Raw genomic sequence first — 23,359 nt, forward strand, 5'->3', positions numbered from 1 at the left:
TATTTACATTTCCAAATTCCAAGAAGGTCCATACACCATTAATAAAGTCAAACCAAACTTTAATATTTAAAATTATGTCCAATTCAACACTGTTTACAGGAATGTTCTGAGAAAGATAGTGCTGGAATGGTCATGAATGTTTAGTTTTTATCAAAATCTCAGGGGAGGGAGCCATGAAGCCTGAATATCTGCCTAATACCAGGATCATCTTAACCATTAGGAAGAAGTAGACTAACCTGCTTATTTTCAAATGAGAAAAACGCCTATATTGTGACCCAAATCGGGAGATAGACGTTTTTCTCGCAAAGGCGCCCAAATCGGTATAATCAAAAGCTGATTTTGGGCGTTTCCAACTGCACTCCGTCACGGAAACGAATAAAGTTGATGGGGGCATGTCGGGGGCGTGTTGGACTGGGGCGTGGTTATCAGCCGAGGCGAGATGGGCGTCTTTAGCTGATAATCGGGATTTTGGGTCACTTTTTTTGAACCCTTTTTTTTCACGAACAAGTCCCAAAAAAGTGCCCCAACTGACCAGATGACCACTGGAGGGAATGGGGGATGACCTCCCCGTAGTCCCTCAGTGGTGACCAAGCCCCTCCCACACTAAAAAAATAAAAACCAAAACCTTTTTTGCCAGCCTGTATGCCAGCCTCAAATGTGATACCCAGCTCCCTGACAGCACTATGCAAGTCCCTGGAGCAGTTTTTAATGGGTGCAGTGCACTTCAGGCAGGCAGACCCAGGCCCATTCCCCCCTACCTGTTACACTTGTGGTGGAAAATGGGAGCCCTCTACCCCCCCCCCCAAAAAAAACCCCACTGTACCCACATGTAGGTGCCCCCCTTCACCAGTAAGTGCTATGGTAATGGCATAGAGTTGTGGGGAGTGGGTTTTGGGGGGATTTGGGGGGCTCAGCACCCAAGGGAAGGGAGCTATGCACCTGGGAGGTAATTTAATATTTGTTTCTATTTTTAAAAAATGCCCCCTAGGGTGCCCAGTTGGTGTCCTGGCATATCAGGGGGGCCAGTGTACTATGAATCCTGGCCCCTCCCACGACCAAATTACTTGGATTAGGACGTTTTTGAGCTGGGCGTTTTTAGTTTCCATTATCGCTAAAAAAAAAGAAACACCCAACTCAAAAACGTCCATTTTTTTTCGAAAATACGATTCGGTCCGCCCCTTCACGGACCCGTTCTCGGAGATAAACGCCCATGGAGATAGACATTTGCGTTCGATTATGCCCCTCTAAGTCACTAGGACTGCAAATAGCAACTACAGTTAAAATAAAGCAATTGGGTCTGACAGCCACACAACCAAACAAAACAACATTAGTGCATAATTTTAGGAGCAGGAGGCTCAGTTTCAAACAGCCTAGTTACACAGATAAATAACTTTTAAGAATTATATACAAACAACAACAAAATGTACTATTTTTACAGGTTCATTCTGGAAAGGTTAGTTTTGGGGTGATCATAACTGTTGAATTTAATTACCAAAATCTCAGCAGAGACAGGGGTATGAGGATAGATATTTACGGGCCTGAAAGTTAATTGAGAAGGCACAAGACTATTACCCTTACACCACCCTGATAAATGATTTAGCAGCACCTTTAGAGATCATTCTGTTAAGTTTCCCTCTCTAGCGCCTAAAATAAAGATCAACTAGATACTTATGTGCCCCAGGAAAGTTACAGCATTACTATATATTTTGTCTTTACTTACTTCAAGGCAGAGATTAAATGAGTTTTTTGTGCCTCATACCATCGACTTCCTTGCTGGCTGCTGCTGTTACTCCAGAAATAGATCTTCAGTACGTCTGTATTTTCACTTTCGTTTGCTGCTTCAAATTGAAAGTAAAACCTGGTAATGGATTCTCCATCAAGTACATGAAATGCGAAAACAGCAGTTCCCAGGTCAATAAGATCCAGACTCCTGCTTTTCAAGATTTCTGTATTTCAGATTTTGAATAAATAGAAGTCTTTTTCAGTTTGCAGGCAGGATTTTAGGCTTGTAAGGGGCAGGGCACGTTTTCCTACTTAATTCAGAATCCCAGTGGCAGACTTGATGATATGTATTGAGATGTTATTGTGCAACCTGAAGAGAGACAAGGGATGTTTCTTCTGTTGGATTTAATGTTATTATTTGACAACAAACTGAATGTGTGACTGTGAATGGCTGAAAAGAAAGTTACATCAACAAAAGATAGACAGTGAACTCACTGTATTTTCTATTTATTGTGGAGAGATGGGGGAAAAAGTCTCAATAAATCCCCAGGTCACACTCTATCCCCATCATAAGGAGATTTGTTGAAAAACCTTTACAGTGACTAATATAATCATTGACAAAAAAAAACCTCCATCCATACAGAGTGACTCAAAAATAGTGCATCTGTGCATCATATTCTAAACTGTACCAAATTTGCAATGGAATGAGCTGGCAGGTGACTACGTAAGGTAGGAGTGAAGTTGCTGCATTCAACTACTACTACTTATCATTTCTACTACTTATAATTTCTATAGCGCTACCAGCGATTCACACTTGAACACAGAGAGACAGTCCCTGCTCGATAGAGCTTACAATCTAATTATGACAGACAGACAGGACGAGTTAGGGATAAGGGTTTTAGGACAGACAGGACATATCAGGGATAGGGAACAGGTTTAGGTTTAGGAGTTAAAAGCAGCATCGAAGAGGTGGGTTTTTAGCTTAGATTTGAAGATGGCCAGAGATGTGGCTTGGTGTACCGGCTCAGGAAGTTTATTCCAGGCATATGGTGCAGCAAGATAGAAGGAACGGAGTCTGGAGTTAGCGGTGGAGGAGAAGGGTGCAGATAAGAGAGCGGAGTTCCCGGGGAGGAGTGTAGGGAGAGATGAGAGTGGAGAGGTACTGAGGAACTGCAGAGTGAATGCATTTGTAAGTCAGTAAGAGGAGTTTGAACTGAATGCGGAAACGGATAGGGAGCCAATGAAGTGACTTGAGGAGAGGGGTAATATGAGCATAACAACACTGGCGGAATATTAGTCGTGCAGCAGAGTTTTGAACAGATTGAAGAGGAGAGAGATGGCTCAGTGGGAGACCTGTGAGAAGCAAGTTGCAGTAGTCTAAGCGGGAGGTGATAAGAGTGTGGATGAGGTTTCTGGTTGCATACTCAGAGAGGAAAGGGCGAATTTTGGTGATGTTATAGAGGAAGAAACGACAGGTTTTAGCAGTCTGTTGAATATATGAAGCGAAGGAGAGAGAGGAGTCGAAGATGACCCCAAGGTTACATGCTGATGAGACGGGAAGGATGAGCGTATTATCCACAGAAATAGAGAAGGGGGGAGAGGAGAGGTCGGTTTAGGTGGAAAGACTCTCTCACAGACACACTCGCACCCACTCTCACTCTCTCTCTCACACAGTCACTCTCATACACACTCTCTCAAACATACACACTGCGAGGAAAACCTTGCTAGCGCCCGTTTCATTTGCGTCAGAAACAGGTCTTTTTTACTAGTATAAAATAATGAGTGAAGTAGAATGGGTAGATGTGGATCGCTTGTTTACTCTTTCCAAAAATACTAGGACTAGGGGGCATGCACTGAAGCTACAAAGTAGTAAATTTAAATCAAAGGGAAAGCTGAGCGCAACTGATGGAGAATGAAAAAGATAGCTTTGTATCACTGAGAAACTTGTGGAGCAAAGGATAACTTAGAATGGAGCATAATTCCAAGACATTTAAATGATTCAACTGGCTCTACAGGTTTACCGAACAATGAAATCGTGTTTGTTGCAGAAGACAAGTGGCCTGTGATCCAGCATGCAACAGTTTTATCTTTATTAAGCACTAATCTGCGATCGAATAACCAGTCTGCTACACAGTTTAAACAATCCTGAAGTTGGCCTAAATGCAGGGTAAAGTAAGAGGATGTTGTCAGCATAAAAGTAGGCAGATATACCTTTAGATTGGGTGAGAATGAACAACAGACTAAGAAAAAGATTAAAGAGAAGAGGTGAAAATATAGAACCCTGGGGGACCCCTGTAAAGCTGCATTTAGAGCTATTCTCAGGAATTACAATCTGCCCTGGTTTTTAAATAAAACCGGCGAGGTCTAGACTGATTGGGAATTTATATCCACTATGTCTCTATAGCTAGAGGACAATATCTGCATCCTTTACACGGATAGTGTACATGACTTCGAGTGAAGTCATTTACGCAATAGAGTGCCCTTGTAAATTATTTTATATAGGCCAGACAATCAAAAAGATCAAACATCGAGTGGCTGAGCATTTAAGCAACATCAAATTGAATAAGATTGAAACCCCCCTTGTGGCTCACTGGGTAAATAAGGGTCATTTGATACAAGATCTGAGGTTTGTAGTATTGGCAGTTTGCCAATAATCAGAAAGGAAACACATTGCGCAAGATGATGAAATTAGAACAAAGACTCATATTTGAGTGGTGTACAGTGACCCCGCGGGGGTTAAACAAGGAAGTAGAGTGGGTGGCTCTATTGCCATGATGAAGTTCCGCTAAGCATATAAGGTGAATGAAAGGAAGTGATTAGGTAGGATGCTGGAGAAAGCTACAGCGCCATTTCCTTCAGATCCTGAAGCGAGTTCCCTCCGGGACGGGCCAGAGAGATAATAAGAACAACACATAGAATACAAGGTAAGAGAGAATTTTATAATAAGGAGTAGAAAAGTGTAGTGAGTGAGAATGGAGATATTTTAACATCATTACTTGATAATTATTTTACAGTCATAACTCATGACGATGCTCAATTGCGAAACACAATTGTGTAGGGTGTGACAAAGGATACTGCCCACACCTCCGAGAGGAGGTGAACAGCGAGATCAAGCAAGTGCCTGGAAAGGTTTAAGACCATAGGAAAAGAGAGACGAGTTCATACCAGAACGGAAAAACGCAAGAAGTAGGAATTGTGTATGCAACAAGCTTTGGACTTGGCGGTACAGTGAAAGAGATAAGAAACCAGGAAATACAACAGAACATGTGGTTTCAAGAACTATGATACAAAAAGGATATTGTTATTACTACATGGTACAGATTTACATGAACTGGTATATGCAAAATAATCCACTGTGAGTAGATATTAATGAATAAGGAATTGTGAGAATGACTTTATTCTAAACATGTATGGTCAACATACAAGGCTTGAGTTACGAGTGAGTGTGGGTATGCATGAAAGTAAGGTAGAAATTTTTGTAAGATATATGTAAACTATGAAATAGGAGGTTATCATTTAACTGAAAATAAAAAAGTATAAAAAGCATATAGTGATTATAGTAAGCATTTTATTTATTGCATTTATATCCCACATTTTCCTACCTATTTGCAGGCTCAAAGTGGCTTACAGAGTGTGGTTATGATGTGGAGGGGCATAATCGAACGCAAATGCCTATCTCCATGGGCGTTTATCTCCGAAAACGGGTCCGTGAAGGGGCGGACCGAACTGTATTTTCGAAAAAATGGACGTTTTTGAGCTGGGCATTTGTTTTTTTTTTTTTTGCGATAATGGAAACTAAAAACGCCCAGCTCAAAAACGTCCTAATCCGAGCCATTTGGTCATGGGAGGGGCCAGGATTCGTAGCACACTGGCCCCCCTGATATGCCAGGACACCAACTAGGCACCCTAGAGGTCAGTGTGGTGGACTTCAGAAAAACCTCCCACATGCACAGCTCCCTTACCACGGGTACTGAGCACCCAACCCCCCTCCCCCAAAACCCACTACCCACAAATGTACAACACTACCATAGCTCTTAGGGGTGAAGGGGGCACCTACATGTGGGTACAGTGGGTTTTGGAGGTCTCCCATATACCAGCACAAGTGTTACAGGGAGGGGGGGAATGGGCCTACGTAGGTTACTGACGTCAGACAGGGGTGGGCGCAGCAGGAGAAAGACGCGCCATCGAAGCTGGGCGAAGGCAGCCATCAGCTTTCTTCTTGCCCGTGCAGCGCCTTCGGACAGAGGAGAGAGGCGCTGCACGGGCCCGGTAAGAGGGAGGGGGGCCCGATGGGGGAGGGGAATGGCGGCGACGACCCCAAAAGGGGGCGGGGCACAGGACGGAGGATGTCGGGAGGCGGAGCTGAGGTGAGAGAGTAGTGAGGAAGGGAGGGGGACCGGGGCAGCTAGCATTTTGCTTTTCGGGGGGGGGGGAGCGGCGGAAAGTGGGGAGCAGCGGGGGGGGGGGCAAGGCCGTCCGTACAGGACGCTCCTGATGAGCACCCTTGCCCCCTCCCGACCCTTTTTTTATTTTTATTTTGATTTGGGAGCCATGTGCTTGTGATTTGACTGTGTTTTGACTGTTTGTGGCATGCGCAGAGCAGCTAACATAACGCTTGGCTGCTCTGCGCATGATTTGGGGGCCGATTAACGATGTGTATTGTGATTCTTTGATACATTGTACGTTTCAATACCGATCTCAGCATGTGTGACTTTTTTTTTTGGTGCATTTTTCGTTATTTTAAAATCGTTAGGGACTTTAACGATTTAGATTTTTTTACGTTTGGTTGCTGCATCTGCCTCTAAGTTCTGTAACGTGGCTAACACACAAAAGGGATCTAAAACTGGCTTACAAAAATGGCCACTACCTCATGGTCTACCGGAAACAAAACAGGGCACACTCTGACCCAGTAAGCAGGGGGAAAAGCATCATGGTAGTAGAGCCTACCAACGACCAACATCGTGAGCATTTGCCACAAGCTAGTGGAATTACGGAGCCCAATACCCTACACCCACCACAATGCATTGCTGATGTGACTCTGCAGTGCGCATAACAGAAAAGGTGTCACACTCACCTGAGAGCCACATCAGAACCAGGGAAAGGCTGTCAGAGGATGAAACACTTTCTGCTGTCATGGAGGTGGGTACGGCATTTGAGGCTGGCATAGAAGCTGGAAAAAAAGTTTTTTAAGTGGGGTGTTTTTGGTGGGAGGGGGTTAGTGACCACTGGGGGAGTCAGGGGAGGTCATCCCCAATTCCCTCCAGTGGTCATCTGGGCAGTTGGGGCACTTTTCTGGGACTTGTTTGTGAAAAAAAAGGGTCCAAAAAAAGTGACTCAAAATCACGGTAAAAACGCCTTTTTTTTTCGATTATCAGCTAAAGACGCCCATCTCGCCTCGGCTGATAACCACGCCCCAGTCCCGCCTTCACCACGCCTCCAACATGCCCCCGTCAACTTTACCTGTTTCCGCGACGGATTGCAGTTGGAAATGCCCAAAATCGGCTTTCGATTATACCGATTTGGGTGCCCATGGGAGAAAGACGCCCATCTCCTGATTTCGGTCACAATATAGGCGTTTTTCTCTTTGGTTTGAATGTTGGTAAGAGAAGACAGGCATAGTCATTTCATGATAACAAGTACAGTTATTACTGTTTAAAGATTAGGTAAGGGAGGATAGACGGAAAGTGTTAGGTAGGTTAGAGGTGAACTGCGGTAACTGTGTGGATTGTTGAAGTAGTTTTATAGGCTATGTATTTTCCTTGTAGGCCTTTTGGAAGAGATGAGTCTTCAGGGATTTGCGGAAGTTAATTATTTCGTCAATAGCTTTCAGGTCTGTAGGTAGAGCATTCCACAGCTGCGTGCTCAAGTAGGAGAAGGTGGTGGCGTGTGTCAGCTTGTATTTTAGTCCTTTACAGCTGGGGAAGTGCAGATTGAGATATTTGCGGGATGATCTTACAGCATTTCTGGGAGGCAAGTCCACAAGGTTTAGCATGTAGATTGGGGCGTCTGCGTGTATAATTTTGTGAACAATCGTGCAAATCTTGAACTCAACGCATTCTTTGAGTGGGAGCCAATGGAGTTTCTCTCTTAGCATTGCATGTATAATTTTGTACAATCGTGCAAATCTTGAACTCAATGCGTTCTTTGAGTGGGAGCCAATGGAGTTTCTCTCTTAGCATTATCAATAGAAATCAAACAAAATAAAACATGGAAAAGTAAATAAGATGATACCTTTTTTATTGGACATAACTTAATACATTTCTTGATTAGCTTTCGAAGGTTGCCCTTCTTCGATTTCCGATCTGACGAAGAAGGGCAACCTTCGAAAGCTAATCAAGAAATGTATTAAGTTATGTCCAATAAAAAAGGTATCATTTTTTTTCCAAGTTTTATTTTGTTTGATTTTTATTGATAACCTTAAGAGTGGACTAACACGGCTACCACACTCCTTTCTTAGCATTGAATTTAACGGGGAGATCCTGAAAACCCAACTGGCTGAGTGTGCCCCGAGGACTGGGTTGAAAATCCCTGATGGTCAGTAGCCTCTTTGCGCATGAATTGTGGTTTTCTGTGACCTTCTAGAATATTTGTTCTGCTCCGAATGATACCAGAAGACTCTGTACATTTTTGTTTTACCAAGTAACATACGTGGAGGGGCATAATTGAAACGGGCTGCCCATCTCTAAGGACGCCCATCTCTGGGAACGTCTACGAGAAGGGGTGGTCTGAACCATATTTTCGAAAAAAGATGTGCGGCCATCTTTCATTTCGAAAATATGGTTTGTAAGGACCAAATGAGATGGGCGGTTGTTTTTTTAGCGATAATGGAAACTACAAACGCCCAGCTCAGAAACGTCCTAATCCAAGCCATTTGGTCATGGGAGGGACAACTGTACAACAGTACCGTAGCTCTTAGGGGTGAAGGGGGCAACTACATGTGGGTTTTAGAGGCCACCCATTTACCACCACAAGTGTTACAGGGAGGGGGGGATGGGCCTGGGTCTGCCTGCCTGAAGTGCACTGCAGTACCCACTAAAAGTGCTCCTCCAGGGATAGGACTTGTTGCTGCTGTATAACCTTGGCACACCAGTTCACACCTGAAGACTAATCTCTCCGAAAACGTCCTTTATTGGAATAACCACATTTACTCACAGTTAACTGCAGATCAGAGGTTGTGCCCCACTGGCAAAGAGTCTCCCTGGTACTGAGATTAGCAGTAGGTCAGAGCTGGCAGAATGCTGTACAATGCCCTCTTTCAGCAACATTCAAGGTAATAACTAAGTTCTGTAACGTGGCTAACACACAAAAGGGATCTAAAACTGGCTTACAAAAATGGCCACTACCTCATGGACTACCGGAAACAAAACAGGGCACACTCTGACCCAGTAAGCAGGGGGAAAAGCACCATGGGAGTAGAATCTACCAACTACCAACATCGTGAGCATTTAACACAAGCTAGTGGAATCATGGAGCCCAATACCCTACACCCACCAAAATGCATTGCTGATGTGACTCTGCAGTCCCCTTAACAGAAAAGGTGTCACACTCACCCGAGAGCCACATCAGAACCAGGGAAAGGCTGTCAGAGGATAGAACACATTCTGCTGTCATGGAGGTGGGTACGGCATTTGAGGCTGGCATAGAGGCTGGAAAAAAAGTTTTTAAAGTGGGTTTTTTTTTTGGTGGGAGGGGGTTAGTGACCACTGGGGGAGTCAGGGGAAGTCATCCCCGATTCCCTCTGGTGGTCACCTGGTCAGTTGGGGCACTTTTTTGGAACTTGGACCTGAAAAAAAAGGGTCCAAATAAAGCGAACCAAATTCTTGTCAAAAACGCCCTTCTTGTTTCGATTATCAGCTAAAGACGCCCATCTGTCCTTGGTCGATAACCACGCCCCAGTCCTGCCTTCGCCACACCTCCGAAACGCCCCTGTGATCTTTATTCGTCTCCGTGACGGAGTGTAGTTGAAGATGACCAAAATCGGCTTTCGATTATACCGATTTGGTTGCCCACGGGAGAAAGACGCCTATCTCCCGATTTGGGTCGAAATATGGGCGTCTTTCACTTTCGATTATGAGGCGGATTGTAACATAGTAGATGACGGCGGTACCTCAGTAAACTTCATTTTTGGAGCAAAACCCAAAGTGTTGAGAAGTGCTGCTTCTTACTATTTCTTTCTTTACTTGTACTTTGCTCATGTCTTTCCAGTAGTTGTTCAAGATATTCAGGTACAGTACATATTTCAGAGAACTGAAAAACAGCCAAACACAATCCAAAGGGTTGTGTAAAATGAATGTAAAAAATGAGTAAAGTGGGAAATACCCTCAGAAACCAAGGCTCCCGCCAAGGTCTGGTCAACGAGACACTATTATCTATAAAAGACTGTGCCCGTGATCTAGTTTCTTTCATGGGGTAAATGTTCCCTACTTCACTCATTCAAAATTGCCCATATAAGAGCATCATACGAAATAGCCCATAATAGAGTACAAATTTTAAGTGACTGAGTAACAAAAAATGTTCAAGCTACAGCATAGCATGCATCAACTTAGCTTAAACAGTACAAAGCAGATCGTTGATAAACCAGGATATGTTTTATTAATATAACAAAATTAAAATATGCATACAGTAACTCATATGCATATACATATAATAGCCCGACACAGGCCGTGTTTCGCCCTACTGGGCTGCTTCAGGGGCTAGAAAATAAGATAATAAATAATAAATAATACGTCTTAACATCTAAATAAAAACGTAAAGTAATAACATAGAAATTACATAAATTAAACATTTAAAAAAAAAATTTTTTTTTTTTAAAGGAATGACATTAAAATCAAATATAAATTTGTAACATCAGAAACCAAATAACAATTAAAAAAATATATATATATGATCACATATAAATTCATACCATTAAAATCTATAACATCAAAATCCCACAGACTCATTGTTCATGATGAAAAGATATGACAGTTAAGTTATCAGAAATTGCGTATATTGGTCACAAATAATTAATATATCTACAACATACATATACAGATACATGTTACAGAAATCCAAAAGGGGTGATTATGGAGCGTCCAAAGAAACACACGAAAAATATATACAGGAAAGTAATTATAGACATAACAGTACATTTAAACATCAGACAGCCATCTTCAATAATATGATTCAAAAGGCACCCACCTATATAGTGGTACTCCACCATCAAACCAGAAATTTGCAGGTGAAAGCAGCTAGAGAAATGCAAAAAATAGAAAAATAAAGAAATGTAAAAATAAAAATAAAAATAAAAATGAGTATGACCAATTGTTTCTGCATTTCCAGATGAGCCGTTTTTTCAGAATATTGACTGTATACGTGAGTTTCTTTACTCTATTATGGATCCTTTCTTATATCATTTTCTTATCACATTACTCTCCTTCCTCATAGTTGGTCATACTCATTTTTATTTTTACACGGCGAAACACGGCCTGTGTCGGGCTATTATATGTATATGCATATGAGTTACTGTATGCATATTTTAATTTTGTTATATTAATAAAACATATCCTGGTTTATCAACGATCTGCTTTGTACTGTTTCCACTTTGGAGTTTGCAGATCGTCTGCCCCTTTGTTTTCTTGGACCCTCAACTTAGCTTAATAAATGCTGGCTTGACAACCCCACATTTCAACTGCTGATTTTCAACGGGGCCCGATTTGTTTCACCCATAACAGGGCTTCATCAGGAACCACTCAGTTGGATCATACTGTCAGGGGTATCGGTCTATAAACAAAACAAATGCTAAACTCAGATTATCATACTCTTCCAATACAAACACATAACTTCTGAAAACACTTACAAAACAATTCAAAAATACAAAACCCACCCAACTCTAAGGCACTTACCTCAAGCTGACTAAACTTCTCTTACGACTGACAAGGAAAACTGCTACCACCGCACAACCAACATAATATAAAGACACCTGAGTGAAATGATTCACAGCCGTGCAGGATTGAAAAGCCGCTGATGTCATCACAATCACGACTGTGCAACGTGACTGTGTGACAAAAATGGAATGCTAAATGTCTCCAACGATATCTATAAAAACACCAATAATAGGCATCACTACAGCGAAAATAAAAAAATATGCTGTATAAATAATCAGAGTCACTTTATCGATAAGAACATACAAGACTCAACGTGATCAAGAGGCAAAAAACAAACTCCTCCCACTGTCCAATCACGCTGCAGGAAGCTTAAAGCTATGGAGCTGCATCATAACACAAAGTGACCTGACAGTGAGAAAAGAGCAGATATAACAGCAGGGATTTATTACTATCAACAACTTCCCCTAGAGTTAAGGACAATGACACCATGACTATGGTTCTCCAATACACTGAAGCTGGAGAACAAATAGCAAACATCTTAAGGCACAGATGGGATATTCTGCAGTCGTCTCCATTTTTTTCATCAGAAGAGACTCAGAATAGCATTTTCAAGAGCAACTAATTTAAAAGAAAGTGAGTCCTGCTGACCTTAAAGTTAAAAGACCACCTAAAAGTCTTTTGGGTCATTTCAAGTGTGGCAACTATCAGAGCTGCAGGATTATGTTGCAAACCAAATCTTTCATTAATGCTGCAACCAATACCACCTTTCTGCTTAAACATTTTTCACACTGTTCCACTGATTTTGTTGTCTATACCCTCACTTGCCCTTGCAAGAAAACATATGTAGGCATGACAACTAGGATGTTAAAAATTAGACTATCTGAACATAAATCCAATATAAATAGATCAGTATTGAAAGAACCTTTGGTGGAACACTGACTTTTAAACATAAATTTGAGGATTTGCGTTGCTGTGTTATAGACAGCGTAGAATTGCCCCTTAGAGGTGGCAATCACAAACTTATGCTCCAAAGGAAAGAAACTAGGTGGATTTTTACTTTAAATAGTCTGGAGCCACATGGTTTGAATAGTTCTATAGAGTGGAATGCTTTCTATTGAATTTTCTTGATTGCTCCTTTGTCATGATTTTTTGCTCTGTGTCTCATATCTAGGTTATATTGCTGCTATCATTGATGTCCTCCTGAGAGCATTTAAGCTTTTAAGCAATTCTGTTTCGAGTTATATGCTTTATCAGGGCTGTGTTTTCATATTTTCCTATATGCAGTGGTGTGCTGGAGCCGGCTCGCACGAGCCGGTTGTTAACTTTTCAACCGACTTGCGAGCCGGTTGTTAAAACGTGTGAGCTGGCTCTCCTCCCTCCCTCCTCCGGATCCGGTCCCTCACGTCACCGACCTGACTCTTTGAATTGCAGCGCTGACTCTTCCCCACTGGTGCTGCCGGTTCGCGCTTTAAAAATGGCCGCTGAGACTTCCAGAGGCGGCCTCGCGAGACTTCTACTGAAGTCTTGGAGGCCGCCCTTGTAAGTCTTGGCGGCCATTTTGAAGCGCGAAATGGCAGCGCCAGTGGGGGAGAGTCTGCGCTGGCAGCCTGTTGTCATCAGCTAGCAAGTGCTTCTGGATCCTTCTTCGGCAGGAATGGATGTGGAATTCTTGAGTCATGTTTATGAAGAACTAAGGAATCTTTTCTGCGTTCTCTTCTCAGAACATTTGGTTTAAGGTACATTAGGCTTTTGCTTCCTTCTATTCTTGGTGGCTACTGAAAGGCAGATTAGCACTCTAATATCAGAGCTCACCTTTCAGTTACTGCTTACAAGTGAATACTGTGAAAGTAAAAAAAAGAAAAAAAACTTTCTGCCACATCGTTCGCAGTTCTTGAAGCAGAGGGACATACATATGGCAGTATGGATGCACAATATGTTTTACATCCCGCTGTGCAGTGGAAGAGCCTGGACATATCTTTAAACAGGTGTGTGGAGGAGGTAGGGTAAGTATAGCTTTTCTGGCTCCATCAGAATTAAAATGAAAAACACATAAAAAAGCTTGTTAATTTCATGTCTCGACAGCTTTTATATAATGTATTTTTAAAAACAGTCACCAGACAACAAAGGTAGAAAAAATCATTTTATTTTCATTTTAGTGTCTGGAATATGTTCACTTTGAGAATCAGGTGCTCAACATTAAAAGTTTATATTTATTTACTTATTTATGGCATTTTATTGCACATTAAACATAGTAACATAGTAACATAGTAGATGACGGCAGAAAAAGACCTGCACGGTCCATCCAGTCTGCCCAACAAGATAACTCATATTTGCTGCTTTTTGTGTATACTCTACTTTGATTTGTACCTGTGCTGTTCAGGGCACAGACCGTATAAGTCTGCCCAGCACTATCCCCGCCTCCCAACCACCTGCCCCTCCTCCCAACCACCGGCTCTGGCACAGACCGTATAAGTCTGCCCAGCACTATCCTCACCTCCCAACCACCAGCTCTGGCACAGACCGTACAAGTCTGTCCAGCACTATCCCCGCCTCCCAACCACCAGTCCCACTGCCCACCACCGGCTCTGGCACAGACCGTATAAGTCTGCCCAGCACTATCCCCACATTAAACGTGAATTAGATTGGAACCTGGGATCATTTATTTTTTTTTTCCTGGAGAGAGTAATGCATTGCCCCCCCCCCCCGGCTATAGCCAGCTCTGCAATTTTGGGGGGGGGGCACAGTGGTGGACGGGGGGCGCCGAGGTGGACCGGGGAGAGAGCCTGTTGTTAAAAATTTACCAGCACACCACTGCCTATATGTAGCTGTTTCCCGATGTGGTAATGTTCATCTTTTGACACTGATCACAGTTAAGACCTGTTTTTTTACTATTTTCTCACTGTCAGGTCACTTTGTGTTATGATGCAGCTTTAAGCTTCTTGCAGCGTTGGTGTGTTAGAGAGAGTAGAATTGCCCCTCAGTTATGACAATTGCAAACTAATGCTTCAAAGGAGATAAACTAGGTGGATTTTTACTTTAAACAGTCAGGAGCCACATCATCTGAAAAGTTCTATAGAGTGGTATACTTTTTATTGAATTTCTTAGATTGTTTTGGTTTTTTTTTTGCTTTGCGTCTTACACCTGGGTTATTTTGCTGCTATCATTGATGTCCTGAGAGCATGTAATATCCTCCACATATATCCAGAAATGTTTTATAATGTATTCTGCTATACTACTATCGTGTATTCCATTACTATGCAACCCAATATCCTTCTGTAACACCAAATGTATATTCTCTTCTATTTCCACTATCCATGATGTATTGTAAGCCACATTGAGCCTGCAAAGAAGTGGGATACAAAGGCAATAAATAAATTAAAGCATTTAAGTAATTTTGCTTTGAGTTATATGCTTCATCAGGGCTGTGCTTCTATATCTTCCTTTGTGTAGCTGTTTCCCAATGTGGTAACGTTCATTTATTGTCATTTACCATGGCTTAGATCTGCTCTTTTCTCACTGTCAGGTCACTTTGTGTTATGATGCAGCTCCATAGCTTTAAGCTTCCTGCAGCGTGATTGGACAGTGGGAGGAGTTTGTTTTTTTGCCTCTTGATCACGTTGAGTCTTATATGTTCTCATCGATAAAGTGACTCTGATTATTTAAACAGCATATTTTTTGATTTTCGCTGTAGTGATGCCTATTATTGGCGTTTTTATAGATATCTTATCGTTGGAGACATTTAGAGGCATATTTTCAAAGCACTTAGCCTTCCAAAGTTCCATAGAAACCTATGGAACTTTGGAAGGCTAAGTGCTTTGAAAATATGCCTCTGTGTATTCCATTTTTGTCACACAGTCACGTTGCACGGTCGTGATTGTGATGACGTCAGCGGCTTTTCAATCCTGCACAGCTGTGAATCATTTCATTCAGGTGTCTTTATATTGCGTTGGTTGTGCAGTGGTAGCAGTTTTCCTTGTTGGTCGTAAGAGAAGTTTAGTCAGCTTGAGGTAATTGCCTTAGGGTTGGGTGGGTTTTGTATTTTTGAATTGTTTTGTAAGTGTTTTCAGAAGTTATGTGTTTGTATTGGAAGAGTATGATAATCTGAGTTTAGCATTTGTTTTGTTTATAGACCGATACCCCTGACAGTATGATACAACTGAGTGGTTCCTGATGAAGCCCTGTTATGGGTAAAATGAATCGGGCCCCGTTGAAAATCAGCAGTTGAAATGTGGGGTTGTCAAGCCAGCATTTATTAAGCTAAGTTGATGCATGCTATGCTGTAGCTTGAACATTTTTTGTTACTCAGTCACTCTTAAAATTTGTGCTTTATTATGGGCTATTTTGTATGATGCTCTTATATGGGCAATTTTGAATGAGTGAAGTAGGGAACATTTACCCCATGAAAGAAACTAGATCACGGGCACAAAGTCTTGTATAGATAATAGTGTCTCATTGACCAGACCTTGGCGGGAGCCTTGGTTTCTGAGGGTATTTCACACTTTACTCATTTTTTTACATTCATTTTACACAACCCTTTGGATTGTGTTTGGCTGTTTTTCAGTTCTCTGGAGTATTAGATTACCTGATTAGGATCATAGTACATATTTCCCCAGTCCTTGGAGGGTGTGGAAATCGTAGATCTGGGCACTGGGAGTGAGGTCTTGAGCCCCCTGATGTCCAAGGCCACAAGACCATGTTTTTCTTAGGAGACAAAAAGGCTCCACTGTGGTCTGAGAAAATGAATTCTGTGAATCCAGGGCCAGCAGGAGGAGGAATTAGGCCTTAGAGCTTCCAAATGCCTTATCAGCGTACGGAATAGGAATATTAACTTTACTTGCATTCAAGAGCACAGGGAAGGGGAATGGGAACTGCCAAGACTCTTGAGGCTTGTCAACTTGAGGCCTCAATATCTTGGAGTATAACCTTGGCACACCAGAACACACCTGAATTCTCTATTATTTTCTGAAGTTTCTTTATTGCATAAACATAGGTCATTTACTCACAGTCAGATGTTAGAGGTATGGCCCCAGGTCACAGACACTCCGTAATGCAGAGGGCTGTATCAGTAGTTGGAGATAGAGGTCAGAAAGAAGGCAGTACTATTGCAGAGGTGAGAAACGATTGAAGTCATGTAGAAACAGCTCGGCGCTGGGTGCCTGGAGAGCGCAATATCTTACAAGGAAGATATATTCAAAGTAAAAAAACCAGGTTCGATACAGGGAGTTTCAGCAGGACAGAGCTGTCTGGAATAAGATGGTGCATGCTCCATGTCTCTGGCACGATGGTGGAATGGCTCCTGGCTGAAGGGGCAAAGAGATGTTGAGGCTTCACACAAGCTCAGGGAGGAGCAGATAGAGACCAATGGGGACAGAGCCTGCCATCGGGTAGCAAGGGGTGGTCCTAGAGGACGGCTCTCAATTGGAGGGAAAGGTCATACCTGGCTGACCTCTCAGGACAGAGATAGTAAGACTGAACAGGAAATGATAGCAAGTAGACACTGGAGCCAGGCTTGGCTGAGAGAGAAAATAGGTCTGGGCAGCCTCACCACCAGTGGTAACTGTTCTTACACAGATAAGCAAGTGTGGCTGCACTGCCTGTGAACTACATTACCCACAGTGCATTGCTCACGTATCTTTGCAGTGAGAAACTGCAGAAGTGAAAGTCCTTAGAAATGAGAATAACAGTAAAGGCATTAAACATATTTTAGGATCACGTTATAAACTAGTGTGAGGCTGTCAGAGGACAGAACAGGAACCTCAGATCATCCCATTGTAGGAGTGGACGACTGTAATGTAGTAACTACTGGACTGCCAAGACAACCTCCGCCCTTGTGCATAACACTTATGAACTTATGCCTTACCTGTGGCATGCTCCACATTTGAATAACTACTGGACTTTTGTGAAACTTTTAGATTGTGTACTTTTGCACTAGCAGGATTTTCCTATTTGTGCCAATACCTCAGCCTTTGTATAATGAGCCTACTAAACCTGTGTAGTTTGGATTTTTTTACTACTAGTACTTACTAGTAACTAGCAGCCAGATAACAAGTTGTAGTAGTCAGCAATTTAGGTTTGTAGGGAAGGCAGCAGGCTCTGCCAATGCAGTCTCGTGATCTATGCATAGAGGCTGTATTGTGTGAACGTGCTGGAACACTGCAATAAGTTACATTTTCTTGCAAAGTAACAATTTCTGTGAAAGCTATGAAACTGACGTATCTTTTCTCTGTGAGAACTACAGAACTACTAATGTATTGCGCATGTGCATGTACTGCACATGTGTGACGTATGGTGTGTTTTATGCGCATGATCACTAATTTGTATAAGACCGAATGTCAGATGACGCTCAGGAGGCAGTATCCTGAGACTGAACTCAGTACTGTTCATTGCTAGCAATAAAGGTGTCCTGCTTTCGGAATCATTTGCCTCTTGTCTCCTGATTTACTTAGCCGAGGGCCTGTTTCACCATCAGCTGTTTTATCAGTTGTTTTGCCTCGGTATTGCAGCCTGCTCACTTAATTACCACAGACTGCTGAAAGAATGAAATAATGCAGATTCTTTTGGATTCGTACTCGCTAAATGAAACTCTCTATTCAAATGGAGAGTGTATAAATCATTATTACTTCAGTCTTTATTCAATGATTAAGAAATATACAAGCTGACTAGATCAAATTAGGAGATATGCACACTAATTAAACCATCTAGCTGAAAGAAAGCTATAATACAATATATATGTATATAATGGTTAGCACATATACAAGATTAGCTGTATAAACAATTATTACATCACTGGTCTCTACTTAGACCAGAAAAGGAAGCAAGAATATACATACATACAATCATCACTAATCTCCATCATCCAAGCTCTTGTCATCATCAGCTGAGGAGGGCCCGACACACACACACAGCGAAAGAGCTAGGAGCTTTTTGGACCAGTAACAGATTTCTGCACAGCCCTTACGTTGCTCACAGATGAACCCCACTGTGCTGTGACAAGCCCTCCCTTTTATTAGGTTCCGAGCCCATGTCCAGAGCTATGGGAAGTTACAGGAACGCCTCTAAGGGAAAATGACAGAATGTTCACAAGGATGCAGTCACATGCTTCCGGCCCAAGTAAACAAACCACTGACCAGGTGGCTCCTCTCTTGGGCTTTGAGCATATCCTATTTCCCTCCTGCACAAACTGAATTGGTTAGAGACATGCCTTATCTTCCACATTCCAACTTATTTTTGTATTCACAAGGAAAGTTACTTTCGGTCAGAAAAACAAGATTTCAGAGGGTATTGTTGGATAAAAACAGGGTTGAAAAGCAATCCTTTAAGATAGCACTTAAACAATGAATGAAACAGAATTACCTCTAATCAATAATACAGACCCTAAGTGCACTGGTCATTCAAGACAGGGTTGAAAAACAATCTTTAAAATTCAATTCCATTACAAAAGTGTAGAGTGTAAAATGAGAATTACAGAATGAAGAATGGATGAAGCCTAGTCAAGAACATATGCTTAATTACATTAGTATTGTTAGAAATATTGTCTAAACAAAGCACTGAAGCTGAAAGAGACCAAATTGAGCTTACTAACATCAAAGTGATAAAAGTGTATAAAAATGTAAGCTCTGCCTTATATTCCTGAATGCTCTCACACAACTGTATATTAAGGTCGGCTGAAGGCTTGGAATTTGTCTCTGCTACTTTGCTGGCACATGACTAACCCAGAATAATAAAGAACTCATCTTGATAAGAATTGTGATTTGAGACGAGATTCACTGCTGTGCTCCAGAAACTAGCTGGGAGAAAATTGTATTTCATGAATATCATCACTGTAGGGGTTTCTACATTCACAGACTCTGATCCCATCTCTGTGACTGTACCAATGAGACTCCTCCTCACAGTCTCAGGCTCTAATCCCACCTCTGTCACTATCACTGTGTCACCGAGACCCCTCCTCATATTCAGAGGCATTAAACCAACCTCTGTCACTCTGTGTCACTGAGACCCCTCCTCATATGCAGAGGCTTTAAACCAACCTGTCACTCTCACACAGGCCCTGATCCCACCTCTCACTCACTGTGTTACTGAGACCCCTCCTCACATTCACTGGCTCTAGTCCCACCTCTATCACTCTCACTGTGTTACTGTGATCAGAGCCTCCTCACATTTACAGGCTCTGATCACAACTCTCACTCACTTTGTTACTGAGACCCCCTCCTCATATTCACAGGCATTAAACTGATCTCTGTCACTCTCACTGTGTCACTTAAGACCCCTCCTGACCATTCACTGGCTGTAGTCCCACCGCTTATCATTCTCGCTGTTACTGTGACCCCTCCTCACATTCACAGGCTCTAATCCCACCTCTCACTCTCACTGTGCTACAGAGACCCCTCCTCACATTCAGGCTCTGATTCCATCTCTCTCTGTTACTGAGACCCTTCTCACATTCACAGAAGTTAAACCAACCTCTGTCACTCTCATTGAGACCCCGCCTCACATTCACAGGCTTTAAGCTGACCTCTGTAAGACTTACATTCTCACTGAGCCACCTCCTGACATTCACAGACTCTGATCCCACCTCTATCACTCTCACTGTGTTATTTCAACCGCTCCTCACATTCACAGGCTCTGATCCCACATCTCTCACTGTATTACTGAGACCCCTACTCATATTCACAGGCATTAAATGGACCACTGTCACTCATACTGTCACTGAGACCCGCATATTCAGAGGATTTAACCGAACTGTTACTCTCACTGTATTACTGACACCCCTCTTCACATTCACAGGCTCTGATCCCACATCTGATTCTCACTGAGTTACTGAGACCATTCCTCACATTCACAGGCATAAAACCGACTTCTGCCACTCTCACTGAGTCACTGAGACATTCCGTGACATTCACAGGCTACAGTCCTACCTCTATCCCTCTCATAATGTCACTAAACTCTATCCTGATATTCACAGGTTCTAATCCCAGCTCTATGACTCTCACTGTGTGACTGAAACATCTCCTCACATTCACAGGGTTTTAAACCAAGCTCTGTCACTTGGACCCCTCCTCATATTCACAGGCATTAAACTGACCTCTATTACTCTCACTGTGTTACTGAGACCACTCCTCACATTCACAGGTTCTAATTCATCTCTGTCACTCTCACTGTGTTACTGAGACCCCCTCTTCACATTCACAGGCATTAAACTGATCTCTGTCACTCTCACTGAGACACTCCCTGACATTCACAAGCTCTAGTCCCACAACTGTCCCTCTCACAGTGTCACTGAGTCCCTTCCTCAAATTCACAGGCTCTAATCCCACCTCTCCAGCTGCTAATCAAATGTCCAGTGGCGTTCCTAGGCTGGCTGACACCTGGGGCGGATTGCCGATTCGCCCCCACCCCCGGTGAAATTCCACCCCCCCCCCAGGTGCACGCCACTGAGGGGGTGCCTCGCGCCTATTGGCTCCGAGTCCACTCGTTCTCTCCCTGCTGCTCCCTCTGCCCCGGAACAGGAAGTAACCTGTTCTGCGCAGAGGGAGCAGCAGGGAGGGAACGAGCGGACTCCGAACCAATAGGCGTGCGGCACCCCCTCCGCCAGCGACGTTCACCCAGGGCGGACTGCCCCCACCGCCCCCCCCCTTGGTATGTCACTGCAAATGTCATTCATTTTCTTTTGAGTATTCTAAAATTATTTTGTCATTTTTAATTTTTTCTCCCACTTATATTTTCAACAGTACATTTTCTTTACAAAGTTAGTCTAAGTTTGGAAAATCAGATCACAGATTGTATATAGTGAACCTGAACAGCACAGCTCACAAGTAACACTCTCTGATTCTTCTTATCCAGATCTCAAAAATCAACTCCCAGATTATATATCACACCCCTGAGTCTGGCTTACTCATTCTCAGTCTGGCACTGGGGCGGATTCTCAGAGCCCCCGCATTTTTACCTCCTCTGTTAAAACAAGGACTGAAATATGGTAGGACTTTCTCAGGGAAGGTGTCAGTGAAGGTGAAGAGATGAGCTTTATTATCTGCATTGTAAAATGAGACCTTTCCTGCCTCATAGTCCAGGAAAATCCCCACTGCCCAGGGTCTCACACTCAGGGAGAGCAGGGTGCCAGGGGTGGTGCAGGCCCAGTATTTATCTCCCTCTATCAGTGTCACTGTCCAGTATCCATTAATAGGTATATATATGATAGCCCCCTTCCTGTTCACAGAATCTTTACAAACCCCCAATGTCCAGGCAGTCTTGTCTCCCACCTCCACCTCCCAGTAATGTCTCCCCGAGGTGAAGCTCTCACACCCCAGGACACTGACAACAAAATCAAATCTCTGGTGATTGTCCTGCAGGTCCTGTCTTGTGTCTCTGTGTCTGACACTTTTCCAATCTTCAATCAGGAGCTCAGGATGAGCAGTTTCAGGATCCAGAGTCACATTCACTGCAGGGAAGGGAGGAGAAACATTAATGTGCAGAGATTTCTCATTGGCTCTTCACATACTCACCTCTGCTCTCATTGGTAGGTTCACGTATTCAATGAGAGACACTCCACTATTGGTTATCATTCACTGACTAACTTACTTACAGAAAAACAATGTTATTGGTTAGCATCTGTAATTTTACCCAATGGGGCTCCTCTACTGAGCAAATGGATGAAATAAAGATTCTAATTGGCTGACTCACTGACAGACTGCATAAAACAAGTCTCCTCATTGGTCCCTCATGTTCCCATAGCACAATGCAGTAGTTTAGCTCACTCAACTCTCACCAGTGTTGCCAAGTGGGCGGTTTTCCCGTCCAATTGGGCGGTTTTCCGTGACCCACCGCGGGAAGTTTTTGCCCGCGGCGGGTTGCGGTTTTTTGGGCTTGTTTTGGGGTCTTTCAGCGGGGTTTTTTGCGGTTTTTCGGGCCGCGGGGCTAGTGGCGTTTTGTGCGGGGTTAGTGACGTTTTGTGTGGGGTTAGTGACGTTCTGGGCGGGGCCGATGACGGGGAGGCGGGGGCGGTGACGGAAGAGGCGGGGCCGATGATGGTGGGGGCGGGGTTGATGACGGCAGGGGTGGGGGTGTCAGGGGCGGGGTTTGACTTTGGGCGGGTTTTGGGCTGGTTTTGGGCTCGTTTGGGTGGGAAAAAAAATTTCCACCTGGCAACCCTGACTCTCACTGATTCCTATAGGCTGCAGTTCTGGTCTTACAGCTCCTACAACTGATGAATAATTAGTATAGAATCCATTGTGGGATTTATTAGCTGGGTTTGTTCCCCAGTTTTTTTTCTTTTGAACTATTTCTCCTTTTGTCATATACGTTTTGAGCAGTTATTTGTATTCCTAAAGCCCCTAAAAGATTTTAAAAAATGAATCACATTGTACATAATTAATTATTCCACACTCAGGATGTGTCATTTTGAAGCAATGGCATTAAAAAATTATTAACATTTAAGATTTTCCAAAAAGTAAGGATTATACAAACTATTACAAAAGCACATTCTTGGTTTTATAGGCCATTTTTCTATGCAGCAGCTTTCTATAGAAAAAGAAATTTAACACAGTTTTTACATGGAAATTAACACACATATACATGCACCTGACCTGAAACTGCTGACCCTGTAAAATTTCTTGTCATTTGCTATCAAAGGGGGAGCTGTGTTAGGGGTCCTTTTACTAAAGCTTAGCACATGCTAACGGAATTAGCGAGCTAAATCCTAAGAAGCCCATAGGTATAAACTAAGATTCTTGGCACTTACCTCACACTAATTCTATTAGAGAACAATAAATGTGTGC

The 23,359-nt window shown here is 42.9% G+C and overlaps 2 protein-coding genes across 4 annotated transcripts in view; both read right to left on the reverse strand.

Moving 5' to 3' along the window:
- LOC115466338 (butyrophilin subfamily 1 member A1-like) overlaps positions 1-23,359 on the reverse strand; it is a 1,244,786-nt gene that overhangs the window by 1,108,094 nt on the left and 113,333 nt on the right. The window lies entirely within an intron of this gene.
- LOC115466340 (butyrophilin subfamily 1 member A1-like) overlaps positions 21,237-23,359 on the reverse strand; it is a 331,994-nt gene continuing 329,871 nt past the window's right edge. For all 3 annotated transcript variants that reach the window (XM_030197528.1, XM_030197527.1, XM_030197526.1), the window contains one exon: positions 21,237-22,023. In XM_030197528.1, the coding sequence (XP_030053388.1) occupies positions 21,458-22,023 (566 nt within the window). In that variant the 3' untranslated portion in view covers positions 21,237-21,457. The remainder of the gene's footprint in view (positions 22,024-23,359) is intronic.

The sequence above is a fragment of the Microcaecilia unicolor genome, chromosome 3, assembly GCF_901765095.1.
Source record: "Microcaecilia unicolor chromosome 3, aMicUni1.1, whole genome shotgun sequence".
NCBI lineage: Eukaryota > Metazoa > Chordata > Amphibia > Gymnophiona > Siphonopidae > Microcaecilia > Microcaecilia unicolor.